The sequence below is a fragment of the Diabrotica virgifera genome, chromosome 8 (assembly GCF_917563875.1).
Source record: "Diabrotica virgifera virgifera chromosome 8, PGI_DIABVI_V3a".
In the NCBI taxonomy this organism is placed as follows: domain Eukaryota; kingdom Metazoa; phylum Arthropoda; class Insecta; order Coleoptera; family Chrysomelidae; genus Diabrotica; species Diabrotica virgifera.
The window spans coordinates 219,035,480-219,054,039 of record NC_065450.1 but is presented as its reverse complement, the minus strand read 5'-3'; the positions used below and the strand labels follow the sequence as shown (position 1 = coordinate 219,054,039).

General features: G+C 32.1%; 1 protein-coding gene across 2 annotated transcripts in view; it reads left to right on the top strand.

Moving 5' to 3' along the window:
• The window catches only part of LOC114336381 (hydroxysteroid dehydrogenase-like protein 2), a 44,479-nt gene that overhangs the window by 7,204 nt on the left and 18,715 nt on the right, over positions 1–18,560 (top strand). The window contains exons 1-4 of one of the 2 annotated variants that reach the window (XM_050658010.1): positions 1,874–1,892; positions 10,406–10,619; positions 11,192–11,397; positions 13,720–13,991. In XM_050658010.1, the coding sequence (XP_050513967.1) occupies positions 10,567–10,619; positions 11,192–11,397; positions 13,720–13,991 (531 nt within the window). In that variant the 5' untranslated portion in view covers positions 1,874–1,892; positions 10,406–10,566. Of the gene's footprint in view, positions 1–1,873; positions 1,893–10,405; positions 10,620–11,191; positions 11,398–13,719; positions 13,992–18,560 lie in introns of those variants that run through there. The other variant, XM_028286743.2, reaches the window with a different exon arrangement.

Here is an 18,560-nt window from a genome sequence, read left to right as displayed (position 1 = left end):
CTTACAGGGTAATGTTTGATTCATTTCAGTTGCAGTCACTTGCCACTAGAAGAAACAGTCAGGCCATTATGTTTATATACTTAACAGTCTTAAGTACACAGACTGTGATTTAATTGAGTTTAAATACTTTAGAGTACCTAAGAGAAGGTTAAGGATACCCAACCTAGATCTTTTTTATACAAATTCTTATAGAGACATGTCACCAGTAAATAATATGTTTAAATCTGTAATGAAGTATTCAATAGACTGACTGATATAGTCGTAGTTAATGTGACAATCAGGGACCTTACGACATTGCTTGCACATCAGCGCTAGGTTTAAGAGATTTCATAAAACACAAATACTCTCTTCCTTTTTTCATTTATTTATTTTATTAGTTTTAGGTTTATATTCTTAGTTAGTACTTTACTTTACATGTAACTACTATTAGTTTATAGTGTTTGTAGAGTTTCAAATAAATAAATAATTGAAAAAAAAAGAATGTGTGTGTACTTTGTACGCACGTAAGAAGATATTCTTCTATTATATAATAGGTAATTTAAACGAAGTAAATATACTTAACAGGTTATTTGTAGTTTATTTAAAAATCAAACTAACTTTCTTATCTACCACTTTCAAAAAATTTTATTAAAACAACCAAAAATAAAAAAAAAATATGAATCGCCCAGGATTTGAACCCTCGTCATTCCAATCTCAGAGCTAACGCATTACCAACTACTCCAGCGAGGTCCTTGTAATTGACATGTAAGTTTCGGATATAATTAAACAACACGGCGACATATAGTGTAAAAATGTTATGCTTACATAATATTTTATTATTTTACTACAGAGAAACACAAATCCAAAAACACAAGAATTATAATAAATAATACATTTCCTAAAAACACTAATATATTCTTTTAATGACTTATTTGCACGGTTACAGATACATACATACCTATCTTGAAAGATTAGCAATGAACTACATACTGTCTGTGTACATACTGTCTGCGCAGGCGCGCAGATTTATGTACAATTTTACCCTCAATCGAATCGCGTCTAAAGAAGAATATCTTCAAAAAAAGGAATATGATGGTCTCTATGATATACTCTTATAATTAAAAAAAATAAATTAATCTTAAATTTCGCGTCAACATAACAAATTTTCAACAATAGATGATTTATAACGGTGGATTATTTTTATTACTTTACCATCATTTTTAAGAGGCCGTTAAGGATAATGAAGGCACTATATTCGTGAACGTTCTTTACAAATGTGCGCGCGCCCTGCCAGAAGCGCTCCATTAACAACTAAAGAAAAAACAATGTTTTAAAATAAAATTTGCCCACAATTTTCGAGAAGGTTTGAATTTAGGCACTTTTTAATCCCTAAAAATCGTAAAACGATCAACTTTACAAACAATTTTTTGTTCAGAATGATCCAGACAATATAAAAAAAATGTTAAAAATGGTTTAAATAAATTAAGACCCCTTTCCGCATGGGCGACTTCCTTAACCTTAGTCTGGGATGTCTCACGAAAGTGGTTATCTAAAAATATCTTATGGTAATATTGTTTTGAATGACCCCGAACCCTTTATCTATACATACATTTGAGTACCACTTTTTTGTTTTATCTTAAAAAAACGTGTTTTTTTAGTTGATATAGGTATGTGTCTACTACCTATCCATAAAAGTAGTTCTTAAATGAATTATGTAAACAATAATACATTATACAAAGTTGGTGATACCTTTATCATAGTTCTAAAGTTAATTGGAAAACATGTTTATGGAATAGCTAATTATATGTGCAAGAAAACATTATTTTAAAACGTTTTTATATACTTGGCTTGGTTGTTGTCACGGTCTCCGCAAATTTTGTAATCCGTTTTAAAAATAGTTCTAGGCTACCTAGGTACGTAAAATTTTCAGAATAGCTTAGAACTAACTAACAATGCAATATTTAACTGCTATTATACAGGGTGATTGATTAGTGGAGTAAAGCTCCGTGGATCCGTTATAGTAATGGATAGCGATAAAAGTTAATAACAAAAATTGTAGCCAACTTCGAACTTCACATTACAAAATTAGTTAGAATGTTACAGGGTGTTCGATAACATAGTGACAGATCAAAGTTATGTTTTTTTAAATGGAACACCCTGTATTTTATTTTATATTCAAAATCTTCTTAACTTCTCCATTACAAAAATATAAAGGTTTAGTTTGTTATACAGGGTATTTACAAAGTTATAACCAATTTTATATGAAAATCGTAACAAGTTTAATTCCTTGTATAAATAAAAATAAGCACAACTGCAATGGTTTATTAATGCCATATTTTTATTTATTGTCAAAATTTTCATAAATAATCGATATTGATAATTTTCTTTATATTGAATACAGGGTGAGTCAAAACGTAAGTACATTATTTTCTCAGTAATTTTAAATGAAACACCCTCTATTTTATATCACCATCGAAAGTACCATTACCGTACTTTAATTTTTATGTAAGATTCCCTATGTCTAAATTTATTAGTTTTCGAGATATTTTTATTTTTCAGAGCAAATTATTAATTACGGGTCTAAAGCTATCCAAATTTTAGGCAAGCCATGACTGAATTGTCAAAAACTGACAATTTGCGATTACTAATTATCAATCTGTAATCAAAGTTGGTTACAATTTTTGTTACTAACTTTTATTGCTATCTATTACTATAACGGATCTACGGAGCTTTACCCCACTAATCAATCACCCTGAATGGATAAATCAATTTTTTTAATTCAAACTATTTTAAAAATGTGAGTAATGCAATGATATTTTAAAGTACGTTAATAAATCGATATCTACAAATTGATGGTGGGTCAGTGGCATTAGACTGCAGATCGAGAGTTCCCTAGTTCGAACACGGCTGTTGCGTATTTTTTTTTATTTTTTTAATAAATAATTTAAAGTTGATATACTTAAAATTTAGATTTTATAAGTTAATTATTGTATATGTTACAGTTCAAGTTGATTCTCAGTTGATTCTAAAACTGAAACTCAGTTGATTGAACTGAAACGAGCAGTAAAAGTTGATTCTAAAAATTTAAATCAACTTTTACTAGTTGGAGTTGACTCTTCCTGGATCGATTCAGTAAATGTTGATTATACGAGAATCTCAAGTGCATTTTTGATGAGTGTGCGTGTCTTTGTTTTGACCATTTCAAATACTTATTAGTATAGTCTGTAACGTCGCCCCCGTTAGGTAAATTATTCTGATTAGATTTTTTGCACAAACTTACTCAAAGAAATATATCCGTATAACAATCCTTATAACAAATACACAGGGTGTCACGCGGTACCGCGGTCGAAAAATTGTTTAACCAATTTTGTTAACCAAATTCACAAAAGTAATTTTTATCTACTCTATTTCATATTATGTAAAGCAGCGGTTCTCAGTCTGTGATACATGTACCACCGGTGGTACATATCATTATTTGCGGTGGTACACAAAACACACAAAAACTTAAAATAGTAGTATATATTAAGTCTTATTATACAATCTAAAAATATAGAAATATAATAAAAGAAACTTTAGATGGTACATGACTCAAAAAGATTGAGAACCGCTGATGTAAAGGTTTTATTGTGTGAAAATTGTAAATATAGATAGCAGTACATGAAGGGTCTGAAGTAACAATCTATTTTGTATGAATATAATTGCGAAACACTACAAAATTTTACTTTTTGACATAAATTTTATTAATAATAAGATAAATTTTGTTCAATATTTTTAATAATTAAAGTAAATAAATTTTAATTTCACTCAAATAAATAATCGATTGCTGCCATTGACCACTTACATTCAATCTCGGTTAATTTGATTAATAATCGCGGCAGGTAAAGTAACATTCTTCTTTCAATACAACAAAGTGTTACTTTACTGCCGAAAATGAGGGCAAATGAGTACAATAATGAATGATTTTAGTGAAGTCAGAAACTAAAAAAAAATCAAAGATTAAAGCTACCTCTATAAGATCCTGAAGAAATTTGTCATTATTTCATTAATAAGATATTATTTTTAATTATCAACAATGAGCGCTAAGCGTGTATTGAGGCGGCCGTCAATGTGAGTGCGAGTGAGATTCAGCTTTGGACGGCCGGAATGGTGCATCTCTTTAGCACTCACCATTGACGGCCGCCTAATACGCATTTAGCGCTCATTGTTAATAATTATAGATAAAGCTTAGTAATAAAATATTGACAAATAATTTCTGCTGGATCTTGTAGAGGGGGCTATAAACTTTGTTTTGGTCACTTTCTGACTTTCATTATAATGGATTTTAACCGAGTTATTAAGCCTTGAAAATGGCTATTTTCGCATTTTGCAAATTTTAAATCGCGTATAACTCGACAACAATCAATTTTATAGAAAAAACACAAAATACCTTTTTCCGCAAATCGCCAGGAAATTTTGACATTCCTGTCAAAATTTCTTGAAGAAAAAGTCAGGACTTCCTTACTGTAAGGAAATGTCATTTCCTTACTGTAAGGAAATGATATTTCCGTACAGTTGTTAGTGTTTTTTTAAGATTGACAATTCAACCTCAATACGTTTCCATAGTAACCCAAGTAATTTTATTAGGAATTTCAAAGCACCATTTATTTGGGAATAAAATTATCGCGTTTTTTTTTTAATCAATCAATATCTGTCGAATTTTAAACGATTTGCGGAAAAATAGTATGTTTACCTCGTAGGAAAAGCCACATTCCTGGACTCTGTGTTGCTAAGTCTCGGCTTGCGCCTCGACTTAGCAATCTTCACAGTCGTCCAGGAATGTTAAGCTTTTCCTACCCGGTATAACCCAAATGATTTAAAAAAAATTACTCGAAGTGAAAAAATTATTTTTGTGAATTTGTCTAAAAAAATTGTTTAAGCAATTTATCGATCAAGGTACTGCCTGGCACGCAGTAGATTTGTTATAAGGACCTCTTTTTTAGTAAGTTTGTGCAAAAAATTCGAATCGGAGTAATTTACCTAACGGGGGCGACGATACAGCCTAGACTAATTTGAACATATTCAGTAACATTTAATTTCTAGAATCGGCTGTTTGTGTGAATCAGAATCAACTTTTACTAAATTGCATTGGGAAGAGTATACTTTTCCTAGTTGGAGTCTACTTTTACTAGTAAATGTTGAATATAAATCTTCATTTTATATTTATAATCAACTTCTACTGAAACCAGCCGTTAGAGTTGACTCCAACTGGATAATTAACTTGAACTGTAACATATATACCGTTTTAAACCACCGTGGTATTATAAAAAGTACTTTTTTTATTATAGTGTCATTTTTGTAATTTTAAGCATTTTTTGTCGTCAAATTATTTTATATTCTCTCCTATAAATAATAATAAAAACGTTTTATTATAAAAAAGTTCTTTTTTATTAAAATGTAATTTTTAATTGTTTCCTCAATGAACAGATTTGATCATTTTACCTACTTTTATTGTATTATTTTATGAGGAAAGGTATAGACAAATCAACTGTTTTTAGCGTAAAAATAACTACATTGAAATTGTCTGAATGACAAATGTCGATGCTTAAAAAAATGTAAATTTTTTATTCATTTTTGTACTTTTTTTCCTCTGATTCTGGCCTTGGTTTAGAACTAGAACCTTTAGCCACGTAATTGTATAACTTATCACTAAATCAGGTGTAATGTGTAGTGTGTGTGTTGAGTAAGTGTCTTATTACTTTGCAATTTTTTCCATAAAAAATTATACAACAATATATATTATAATAGATTTTAATTTCTGTCTTTACGTTAGTTAGTTTATAATTTGATTTTTATATTTTTAATATGTTCTATAAACAATTGCATTAATTCTGTATTATTAATTTGTGATAATATATAAATATGTTAAATTTATTGGGTGTGTTATATTTTTACAACTGTATAATTTACTTATAAACATATTTATATTTATTTGTATTAGAGGGCAGTTTAAAATCATATGTTCAGCATCACCTATTTCTCCGCATTGACAATATGGATTGTCCAAAGTTATATTCCCATTTATATTTAGAGATTCGTTGGTTAGATATTTAGTTTTTGCTCGATTTATTTTTAATCCTATTTCTTTTGATTTGGTATTTAGCTCCAATATGCTTTTCTCATGAGGATCTTTCAGTGCGTCACAGTTTTTCGATTTCTTTCTAACGCGTTAAATTGCATGTGACAGAAAAAAACGCACGTCGGTGATTACATTTCGTCGGTGACATTTATAACATTTATGTTAGTTGTCAATAGATGGCGCTATAATCGAAATAAAAATTATTTTCGAATTATATAATATATCTACGAATATAATCTGTACAATTTATAAGACTTTACAAATCAAAGAAAATACCATTTTATAAATGCAATAAACTGTCAGATTTAACTAAAATGCCATGTCACTAAAATGTATATTATCACGGACTTACCTTTTTTTCTATCATTTGTGACGCACTGAAAAATGCTCATGAAAAGAAGCATAGCATTTCCTGCAATTCTTCTCTGTCTTTTGTTATTAGCGTAGCATCATCGGCAAATCTCAGATGGTCTAGATTTTAGCCGTCTATCGTCACTCCTTTATTTGCCCATTCCAAAGTTCGAAACATATCTTCTAGAGCTAAGGTAAATAGTTTGGGTGATATATAATCTATCTGTCTAACCCAGGGGTTCCCAAACTGGGTGGCGCGCCCCCCCTGGGGGGCGTGAGGACATATCAGGGGGGGCGCGAGACAAGTTGAACATTAAATTAAATTTAGTTATTTTTCTAGAATTCAAAATAAACCGCTTGTTAAACTGTGTCTGCTAACGCAGAGTAAGCAAAAGTTATCTCAAATACTTATCTCTTTTTGAAAATACTGTGAAACGCCGCATTGATTATATGACCGAAGACATACAAAAACAGGTAGCTGATGCAGTAAAATAATCGCCATTTTTTGCTATTCAGCTAGACGAGAGTACTGACATAGCACAAGATATCAGTTAATTGTTTATGTTCGGTATATTCAAAACGAAAGAATGAAAGACGAGCTACTCTTTTCTACAGAGTTGGAGACTGAAGACCACGACAAAAGCTATTAATGTTATGAAAGCAGTGTGAGAGTTTTTTGACAAACATGAACTCTGTTAGCAAAAACTGATCAGTTTATGTACAGATGGCGCACCTTCAATGCTTGGTTTTCGCTCAGGCTATTTGCACTACATTGTTTTATACATCGACAAGCCTTGGCAACAAAAACCTTTCCAAATGAACTTCTGGCTGTCTTAAAGTTATGTATTAAAGTAGTGAAGTACATAAAAAAACAGTGCGTTAAATACTCGACTGTTTAAAACTCTTTGTGAAGATTTAGAAAGTGATCAGTGATCACACAACACTGCTACTTCATACAGAAGTACGATGACTCTCAAAAGGAAACATGTTGGCAAGATTATTTGACCTTTGAGATGAAGTAATCACCTTGGAACATCAAAAGCAAAATGAGCTAAATATGGCGTTCAAAAAACATTGTACCCAAGTAATATTGGCTTATTTGTCAGACATCTTTGACTCGTTGAACAGCCTTAACCTAAAACTGCAGGGTGAAGACTGAGAAATATAGTAGTTACTCATTGTGATGGAGGCTTAGTTACTCAACTTTGGAGGCGTAAAATATCAGAAAACCCCTGAAATTATTCAAATTTCTCTACAGTAGAGCCAATCTCAGAAGAAACACGCTTCAAGGACATTTTTATGAAGGATCAAGTTTTGAAAATCCAAATATCAAACCATTTGAAGAGTTCCAGAAATACTTCCCAAACATTTGTGACAATTTTATTAACAGAATGTCAACTGATCCATTCCATGTCAACATAGACTCCCTGCCTGAATCACTTCAAGAAGATGCTTTGCAAATAAATCCAAATGATTTTTTGCATGATTCCTCCGCCAAATACTTTGTTATAATGGACAAACCTTCATTTTGGTTAAAATATTTCAAAGTGTATCTTAGTGTATCACGGGAAGCTCTTCAGTTATTTTTTTCTTCTTTTTTCAACACTTTTGGCAATTAAAACAAAATATCGGAATAAACTTGATGTTGCTAGTGACTTGTGCTGTGCACTTACTAAAATTCAGCCACGAATAGGCATACTAGTAAATAAAATGCAAGCACATCCATCTCACTAACCAACCTAATCTATTTTTCTTTTATTAATAATTTTTGTAGTTTATGAAAACTGATATTATTGTTGTATCTTATGGCAGAATAAATAAATGTTTAGTTTTCAAGCGAATACTTATTTGTTTTCGTTTTGTTCCTATTTAGGCGCATACAATTTATTGTAAAGGGGAAGGGGGCGCGAGAAGCTTTCATTTCAACAAAAGGGGGCGTGGTACAAAAAAGTTTGGGAACCCCTGGTCTAACCACTCTTTGCAGTTTTATCTTTCTGTTTTCCTTCTGTTTTTATTTGCGATGTTGCATTGTGATATATGACATATTTTTGAATATCGGTCATCAACTCTATTGTTGCTTAAGTCATTAAGGATTGCCCAAATTTCTATTGAGTCAAATGCCTTCTCGTAGTCTACCATAGCTATCCCGAGTGTTATGTTGTATTCGTTTGATTTTTCGATTAGTGTTCTTATTACTTGTATATGGTCTATGGTGCTATAACCTTTTCTGAATCCTACCTGTTCCCGAGGCTGATACCTATCCAGTTTAGTTGTTAGACGCAATTTAATTATCTTCACAAACAGCTTATACAAGACTGCTAAGAGGCTAGCTAAAGGATTTGTAGTTTTCTAATTTATATTTATTTCCCTTTTTAAATATTAGTTTAGGAAACAGAGGTTGAACCTAGCAAAATGGACACAAGTCCGGTTTTATTTTTTTTTCTGGTATATCAAGGCGTGATTATTATGAGACTAACATTTTCTTAAAAAATAGCGCCCCGGAATCCCCTTTTCATCCATTTAAATCCCATTTGTGGTTTTTGCGAAACGTAGCCCTCCCTGTACGTTTTACAAAAAATTTACTTAATAGTAAAATGAAGAGGACTATATTTCCTACTATTTATTTCCCGACAGCATATGCCTATCACCCACCGTTTAGCGGGGATGACGCCCCAAAGTTGACAAATTTTAAAAAAAGATGTTTTTAAAAAAAATTATTTTTCCCTATCCGTAATGAAAATTAAGAAGAAACCCTGCGGCAATTAATCACAAATAAGTGGCTGATTTTTTGGTAAGGGGAATTGCAAATTTTTTAATTACAGGGTGATACATTTTAAAAAACCCCTTTTTATACCATCTGAACCGCCTATGCTAGAGTAGAAAAACTTTCAGCGATTATCCACGTACTGGTGTTATTTACAAATTTGTATAATACACCCCCATATTTTCCCCGGAACCACCAAAAAAAGAGGAGAATTAATAAAGAAAATAATCAAAAATTGATTTTGGGCCACCACTGTGGCTTTAGGGTGCAAAGAAAATAAAATATGCATAGGTCATAATGTGTAGCAGACAGTGTGTTCTTTTATTTTCCATAAGTACGTTATCAATAAAATGAATAGCTGACGGAAAAAAAACAAAAACTGGAGCCCGCCAAAGCATTTCTGAGGTTTACGGCGCCACTGTGCCGTAACGGTTGCTTGTACGAATAAAATGCATAGGACCTTATTTGTAGAGAAAATAGTGGTCTTTAATTCTGTATAAGTTTTATTTTAAAAAAATGCATAGGTAATGAGAAAATCGTAAATACATGGTCTTTAAGGGATATAGGGGTAGTTTCTGCAGTTTATTTTCAAGGATAGGAGTACTTTCCGCAGGAATGTTGCAATAATCATGTATATTTATGAAAAACCCTATTGATGGAGCATAATATGTCCATCTGGGCCAAAAAGCAAAAAATAAGCACCCCTTAATATACCAGAAAAAAAAATAAAACCGGACTTGTGTCCATTTTGCGAGGTTCAACCTCTGTTTCCTACACTATATGAGTATTATAAGAGCGTTTAACCAAGCTATGGGTACTTCACATATTTCTATACATTTGTTAAATATAATTTTTAGCATTTTTACGATGTGTTGTCCTCCATACGTATGGAGGTAAAGCAAACACAATGTTTGAAATAGGACCCTCTGTATATTTTCTGTTATTTAGATTCTCCCCATAATCCCTGTTTATAATACGAAGGTTCACACTACTATACAGTTTTCATATGAAATAGGGAGAAACAAAATTTAATTTTTCTTTTACTATTCTTTACTATTACTATTTGTTCATCCGTCAAACAAGCTGCTTCTTTAGTTTGCTATAATTATCTTGTTGTTTAGTGACCCTGTCAAGTGATGTTATTATTTGAACCATAATATTCATTCTTATTTATTTTTAATTTTTTTTTATTTTAGTTGAAAAAGCTGGAGGTAAGAGTTTAGCATGTGTCGTAGACGTAAGAGACGAAAATACTGTTAGAAAAGCCGTCCAAGATACCGTAAGCAAGTTCGGAGGAATCGATATTTTAATTAACAATGCTTCCGCCATATCTTTGACGGGAACTGCAGATACTGACATGAAGAGATACGACCTTATGCACAACATCAACACCAGAGGGACCTTTTTAGTGTAAGTTGACTAACTTGTCAAATACGTAGTAGCTCTATATAAATACAGAGTGGCCTAAAAGTCTGCCAAATGGTCCGAAATGTACAAAATCCGTGATACGCCTTTTTCTGATTTGATGCTTATAATGATGCCAGCTTTACTATCTTCTGATATCGTTAGTTTTTGTAAGCACAACTTTCTGTATATCGTATTAGTATTGGAATCCTCACATCAATACGAGTTCGACCATATGTATAAATGAACAGATTTAACTGAAACCCTCAGTCACTTGCACCGCATCAACAAACGTTTGTCGTGTCTTTTCCTCGCGGTTGCAGATAAATGGGTTTTACTGTAGCACTTGGAAATGAAATTGTACCTGCCTTGAAAAACAAGTTTGGATCCAATTTTAATGAGAAATGGTTTCAGCAAGACGGAGCTACACCTCATTTCGGTATAAATATTCGACGTTATTTAGATCAGACATTTCCCGGACGATGGATTGGTAGATTAGCTAATATTGAATGGCCTCCTCGTTGAGCCGATTTGAATCCTAAAGATTATTATTAATAACATGTCTCTTTTTGTTACAGAACTAAAGAATGTCTTCCATACCTAAAAAAAAGTAACCATGCACACGTTTTGAACATCTCACCACCTCTAAACATGAGCCCCCATTGGTTTAAAGGGCATGTTGCATATACTATGGCTAAATATGGTATGTCGATGTGCGTTTTAGGACAACACGAAGAATTTAGACCATATAACATCGCCGTTAATGCCTTATGGCCAAGAACAGGTAAAGGAATTTTGTTTTATTATCAATTTAGTCAAGCTAGGACAAATAATCCCCGGTCAAATAATCCTCACAAATTTTTTTGGACAAAATATCTCCACAAAATATTTCGGACAAAAAAATTCCCAATAAATATTTGCTGCCGAATAGCTCTATAAAAGTTTTCCTGTGAATGCAATCGACTCAAATGTTTTTCAGCCTCAGTGCATGACAGTTATAGCAATCGCCATGAAACCGCTTTTCGGTACGAAAATAATAATTAGCAACTAATATTAAGCATGAATTGTAATTTCGAATTCCAATTCCATGCCGAAAACTTTCAATTTTACATGACAAAAGAGTGTGAGGTTTTTTCAAAAATCGTGGAAGATGAGCTATGGGAATCATGTTATTCGCTAAAATCTTTTGCTCACTCTGCTTTGAATAAATATGTTCAAAACATTGCCTATTCGTGATGATAATTTCGGTCCTGAAATCGATAATCTTGATTGGAATGCAAAAAAAAAGAATGTGTGTGTACTTTGTACGCACGTAAGAAGTTATACTTCTATTATATGATTTCAACGAAATAAAAATATTATTTATGTAGGGTAGGTAATAAGTTTACTACTCACAGTCTTGTTAGATTTTATTTATTTAGAATGTAGAAGTAAAAATAAAAATTTTTGGGCGACCGGTTTCGATGTTTAACATTTACACCATCATCAGGCCCTTAAGAAGATATATATCAGTATATAGCATTACCAAATTAGCCCACTCCCTTCAGACATTATATTTTATTAAAGAATTTTTGAACTTTTGTGAGACCAAATAGATAACTAAAAAATAGAACTGTATTTGTGTGTACAATTTTTAGTTATCTATTTGGTCTCACGAAAATGTAAAAATTCTTTAATAAAACATAATGTCTGAAGGGAGGGGGCTAATTTGGTAATGCTATATACTGATATATATCTTCTTAAGGGCCTGATGATGGTGTAAATGTTAAACATCGAAACCGGTCGCCCAAAAATTTTTATTTTTACTTCTACATTCTAAATAAATAAAATCTAACAAGACTGTGAGTAGTAGACTTATTACCTATCCTACATAAATAATACAGGTATACGAAGGAGATGCAAGGTGGACAACATTAATAACTGGGTGAAAAGCAGAAGAGTAGAATGGAACGACCACATAAGCCGAATGACAGCAAATAGAGTAGTAAGGACGGCGAGAGACGGTTCCCCAATAGGAAGACGATCAGTGGGAAGACCACGAAAAAGATGGAATGACAACTTACTGGAGGCACATTGAAAAACACACAGAGTAATGTCTCTTATAAAAAGAAGAAGAAGAAGAAGACATAAATAATATTATGTGTTCACATCAGCAACCATTTCAATATTTGAAATAAATATACTTTAAACAGTTTATTTTAATTTTATTTAAATATTAAACTAATTTTAATGTTTACCACTTTCCAAAAATTAAAAAAAAAGAATAGGAATGGTCCGAATTTGAACCCAAGACCTATCGATCTCTAGCTGAATGCTCTACCAATAACGCTACGAGCTCTCGGTTTATATAATTTCTCGGACATAATGACAATTCACGGTAAAAACAGACGAAGTGAAGTATAAATAAAAATGTTTTAATAATACTACTTATCTTACTCCCGAGGAAGACAAATCCAAAGACACAAAAATTATAATAAATATATTTACTAGAAACACTAATATATTCTTTTCATACCTTTTTTTGCACTGATATAATATAACTTCACTACATACATAAGAAGTATAACTTCAAAAAATCTGTTCCTTTTTGTAAAGGACACCGCGCACAGCTTATGAAAAATATAATGTCATTCAAATGCAATACAATTGATCTAGTACTAAATATCATTTCGTCAAGTCTGAATTTTTTATAAGAACGGAGTAAATTTTAAATTTCGATAAACTTTAATTTCAATTATCGCCGTTATTATAATTATCGGCATGGAATTGGGATTCGAAATTACAATTCATGCTAATCATTTTTTTTTGTGACAAAAAGTGGTTTCATGGCGATTGGAAAACATTTAGAGAACTATTCGGCAGCAAATATTTCTTGGGGATTTTTTGTCCGCAATTTTTTGTGGGGATATTTTATCCAAAAAATTGTGGGGATTATATTTCCGGGATTTTTTGTGTGGGCTTTTTGTCCAGGGATAATTTGTTGGGATTTTTGTCCGGGGATTATGTGTCCAAACCCCAATTCTTACTCGTGTGATGTTACGAAGTGTTTTCATTTTTCTGCTTTCAATATGATGTTTACATACAATGCCCTTCTATTTTATTTCAGCCATTGATACAGCAGCGATGCAAATGTTATCTGGAAAAGAAGCTTCTGCTCAGTATAGTAGGAAACCAGAAATTATGGCAGATTCTGCATACGCAATTTTAGTCAAGGACCCCAAATCATTCACTGGTAATTTCTGCATAGACGACGAAGTACTGAAACAGTCCGGAGCCACTGATACTGACATAAGGAACTACGCCTGTATTCCCGAAAATGCTGATAACCTTATGGAAGACTTCTTTTTGGGAGAAGGTCCCACAGATAAGCCCACGCAGGTAAGCCATATCCGAGGTTTGTCTTTTTAGTTTAACATATGGCCGCTTAGAGGGCGCCACCAATAAAATAACCTCAATCTTTTGTTGGCATAAATCCAGAGTTTCATTGCGATACAAGTCGTATAGATACAGTGAATTTTTGAAATTAGTAAGTCGGTTGAAAAATGGATCTTAGCCAAAAACATTTTCGAGCAATTTTTTTTCAATTTTCGGAGAGGATTATCCCAACAGCAATATCTCGCTGAAATGGTTTCTGTATTTGGGAATGAACACATAACACCAGTCAACTATTTCCTGCTCATATTGCGAATTTCGAAATGGTCGCTTCAGCTCAGGGACGAATCCAGGCCAGATCCGTCCAAAACAGCAGTCACATTGTAAAGCATCAACTAATTAAGGATGACCGCTGAGTAACATACCGGGAGATAGAGGCATCTTTGGGCATTTAAAAGACCTCGATCCAAAAGATCCTACATGAACAACTGGGTGTTACGAAGTTTGATTCCCGTTCTATCCCTCATTTGCTTACAGATGAGCAAAAACTGGCGCTTCGCGTCAATTGGTGTCAAAAAACATTGGAACAGTTCAACAAAGGAAGGTCACAAAACATCTCGCATTTACTCCTACGAACCGGAAAATTAGCGCCAATCGTGTGAGTGTTTTACGATGAGGAAAAAAACAAGAAAAATTATCCGTTCTCGAAATGTGTCCAAGAAAATGGTCGCAACTTTGGTGTCAAAAACTGCTCATATGGCAACAATTGCTTTAGAAGATGGAAGAACGGTTATTTCTGGTTGGTATACAGGGTGAGTCACCACTAACGCGACGGAAGATTACAGCGAAATGGTAAAAGATTTGAAAACAATTTTTAATTAGTGGTGTGTAAGTTAATAAAATCTACATTTTAAAATTATTTTGAAATATACAGGGTGTCCCAATAAATGGCGGCGTATCAAAATTACATTTTTTCTTATGGAACACCCTGTATTTTATTGCATTTTTTAATTGTCCGTAAGAAATAAGGTATAGTTTCATAAGGCTTCCCTATACCTATGTACAGAGTGTTCCGAGTTATGTTGACTTTTCTTAAAATGTAAAGTTTTAAAAGAAGGCTTATTCTCAAGTTATTTAAGAAATTAAAAAAATACTTTTACATCTAAATAGTTGGATATTTTTTGAATGTATTCCATGATTGATTATTACACATTTATTTACAGGGTGTTCAACATTTACAGTTTCATTATTGGATTATTCAATGTGTCATATGATGCTTATTTTAAATGGAACACCATGTATATTAATTATTAATTATATTAAACGAAGTCACCTCTTTCGAATGGTATATGGATGTGCTATACCTAGGTCTAATAGTTTTTGCGTAATTTACAATTATTTAAATTCTTAATCTGTAAATCGATTTTAAAACAGAAGATGTATCTCATTGTATGACATCGTCATTTTATGACAGTACGGTCTGGTAATTATCAAAAATATAAACATCCATGTATGATATTCAAATTTAATTATTCCTAAAAATGAATAACCACGTTATCTACGAAAGAGTAGACATGGTACTTTGCATTGGGGAGTGTTTGCAAAATTGTATCTTACTTTCTAAAGTTTACGCTCAAAAGTAGGTATTCTGATAGAAGACACCCAAAAATGACATTTTTGAGAAATTTCGGAAAGTTAAATAAAAATAAACCAGTTATTTGTGATCACGTCAAGGAACTTGATGTCCTGCTTTCTGTTACGGAAAACCCAAATATTAGTAAAGAAAAAATATCGGGTAAATCATTCAAACGACTGTTAGAATACTTAAGAGAAACCACTATTATCGGTATAAAACTCAACTACACCAATATTAGACCGAACAGGATTATGATAAATGTTGAAACTTTATTATATAATCCAAATTCTAATCTTTGCTTTATTACGCCCCTAAAATTATGTCACATTTAATACACGATTTTGGCCTTCTTAAAAAATCTATCTCAAAAAAATGAGTGACAATTCCTAAATAAAATATTTGTCAATGTTCCATATATTTCAAAAACGATAGCTTTTTCAATTATAATAGTTCATAATTAAGTCCAAATTAATATTTGGGACTTTTTTTGTACAATATTAATTCTCGATGTGTCTGGCGTAAAAGCTAAACTTAGCTTTAGTAAGTGTAGTCTTTTTAAATAAACCAATTAGGAAAAAGAAGTAATTTATTCTACAACCAAGAGACGGAGAAAACGGTTTGGGAATTAATACCAAAACGATATTTCTTCATTTGGCCTACATCGAGCCGGATTTTTGACCAGCATAAAACTTATGGAAAGTTCTTCAAGATTATTCGCCGACACAACAGCAAAAGGATATACTGGGTGAGATAAGTCCATTTATATACCCTTTGTTTCATTATTCTATTTGGCTATCAGTTATTCAAAGACATTAAAATCATTAAATTCTGTGATTCAAAGACATTTTCGTGTTCCAATATCTTTAATAAAAATGGATGAGTTCAAAAAATACAGAAAAATTGCTAAGTCTTCTCTTACTCGTATGTATAACTGGTTTATAGCCAAAAAAGACGTAGAATTAGATGTTACCCAGTTCGAGACGCGATTAAGTAGACTTCATTTAATATTTCATGATTATGAAAAAGCACAAAATGAAATCGAGTTCCTTGCATCAAATACAGGCAAAGAAGAAAAAGATAGAGAGTTCACAGAAAATCAATATTTCAAACTTGTAAGCGATTTGACCGCTTGTGTTAATCAATTAAAAGCTGCACCTTCTCAGATAACATCTAGTTCATCCAGTGAGGGTTCTTGTAGTGCTCCAATAGCAGTTCGTCTTCCGGATATAAAAATTTCACAATTCTCAGGTCATATTAGAGACTTTCAATCGTTCATCGAGCTCTTCGATGCGCTCATAGTGAAAAATGAGACATTAACAGATGTCCAAAAACTTGTGTACTTGAAGAGTTATTTAAAAGGTGAAAGCTTTCAACTTATAGATTCATTACCGATAATTAATGAAAATTTTGTAATCGCGTTAAATATTTTAAAGAAGAGATACGAAAACAAATTCGCCATAATAAATTCTTATTTGCAAGCAATTTTTGATTGTAATAATGTTTCTAAATGTAAGTCAGACACATTAAGAGAATTAATCACTACAGTTCAAAAGAATATTTTGTCACTAAAAAATTTGAATTTAACTTCCGAAAATTTATTTGACTTAACACTTATATTCATTCTAAAAAAGAAGTTAGATTTTCAATCGGCTAAGGCATATGAATCTGAGAGGAATCACGATGAAATACCTACTTTAAATCATTTCTTAAAATTCTTAGAAAAACGTGCAGTAATTCTGGAAAATGTAGAAATTTCTAGTCCTAAAACTACCAGAAAAAATTTCTCATCTCATTCGACAATGCATGAGGCAACTTCAAATCGCCAATTTCAATTAATTTGTATCTACTGTAACAAGGAGGGCCATAAAATTTACACTTGCTCTGAGTTTAAAGATATATCTCATTCCGCCAAATTGCAATTTATTAGGGCAAAGAATTTATGTATAAATTGTTTTGGTAAACACAATTTGAAAGAGTGTAAATCCTCTAAAAAATGTTCTTTTTGCTCCAAGTCACACAATTCGTTAATGCACATAAAAATTGGCGAAAATCAACATTGTCCGCCAATGACTAGTAGTAAGCGTCATTCACATTCTCTATATAATAATGGTTCAAATTCTCAACCTAATAGCTACGCAGGTAACCATAGCTCTCTAATCTCATCTAATAGTTCTTATTTAGATGATACTGCTCATGTTCAAAATGGTAATAATTCATCTTCTCATCTCGATAGTAATTCAAATCTTCAAACCCGTTCTCTGGATATCCAACCAGTACAGGAAAATTCAGGAATAACAAATTTTCAAGGTCCTTCGAGAAATTTTACGGAAAATAACCCTACCGCAAATAATCATTCAGCGAATCACTCTGTTCAGTCAGTAAAAAATAGTCATATTCTTCTGGGTACTGCAAAAGTAACCTTACTTGGTAAAAACGCTAATTTCTGCATAGCGAAAATTCTTTTGGACACAGGATCCCAAAATTCATTTATCGTAGAGAAGCTTGTGAACAAGTTACAATTAGATACGTATAACAAGTCAGTACATATATCAGGAATAGGAGGGAGTGGCTCGACTTGTACTAAAATGTCAGATATAACCATATTTTCCAATTATGATCGTCGAAGAAGTTTTCATTTTTCAGTAGTTGTATTACCCGAGATTACTTGTGCTCTCCCTCAATCAAAAATAGTAGTGAAAAAATTAAATATTCCGGAACAATTCTTTCTAGCAGACGACGAATTTTTTAAGCCTTCTGAAATTGACATTCTAATTGGTTTGGATCTGTATTACGATATTATTTTACCTAACTTCGTCAGACTTGGCAAAAATCTTCCAGTCTTACAAGAGTCTCACTTAGGTTTCGTGGTAGCTGGTACAGTTCCTGGTCATTTTACTGTATCCAATATATCTGTTACAGACAGTAGTTCAGAAGTTTTA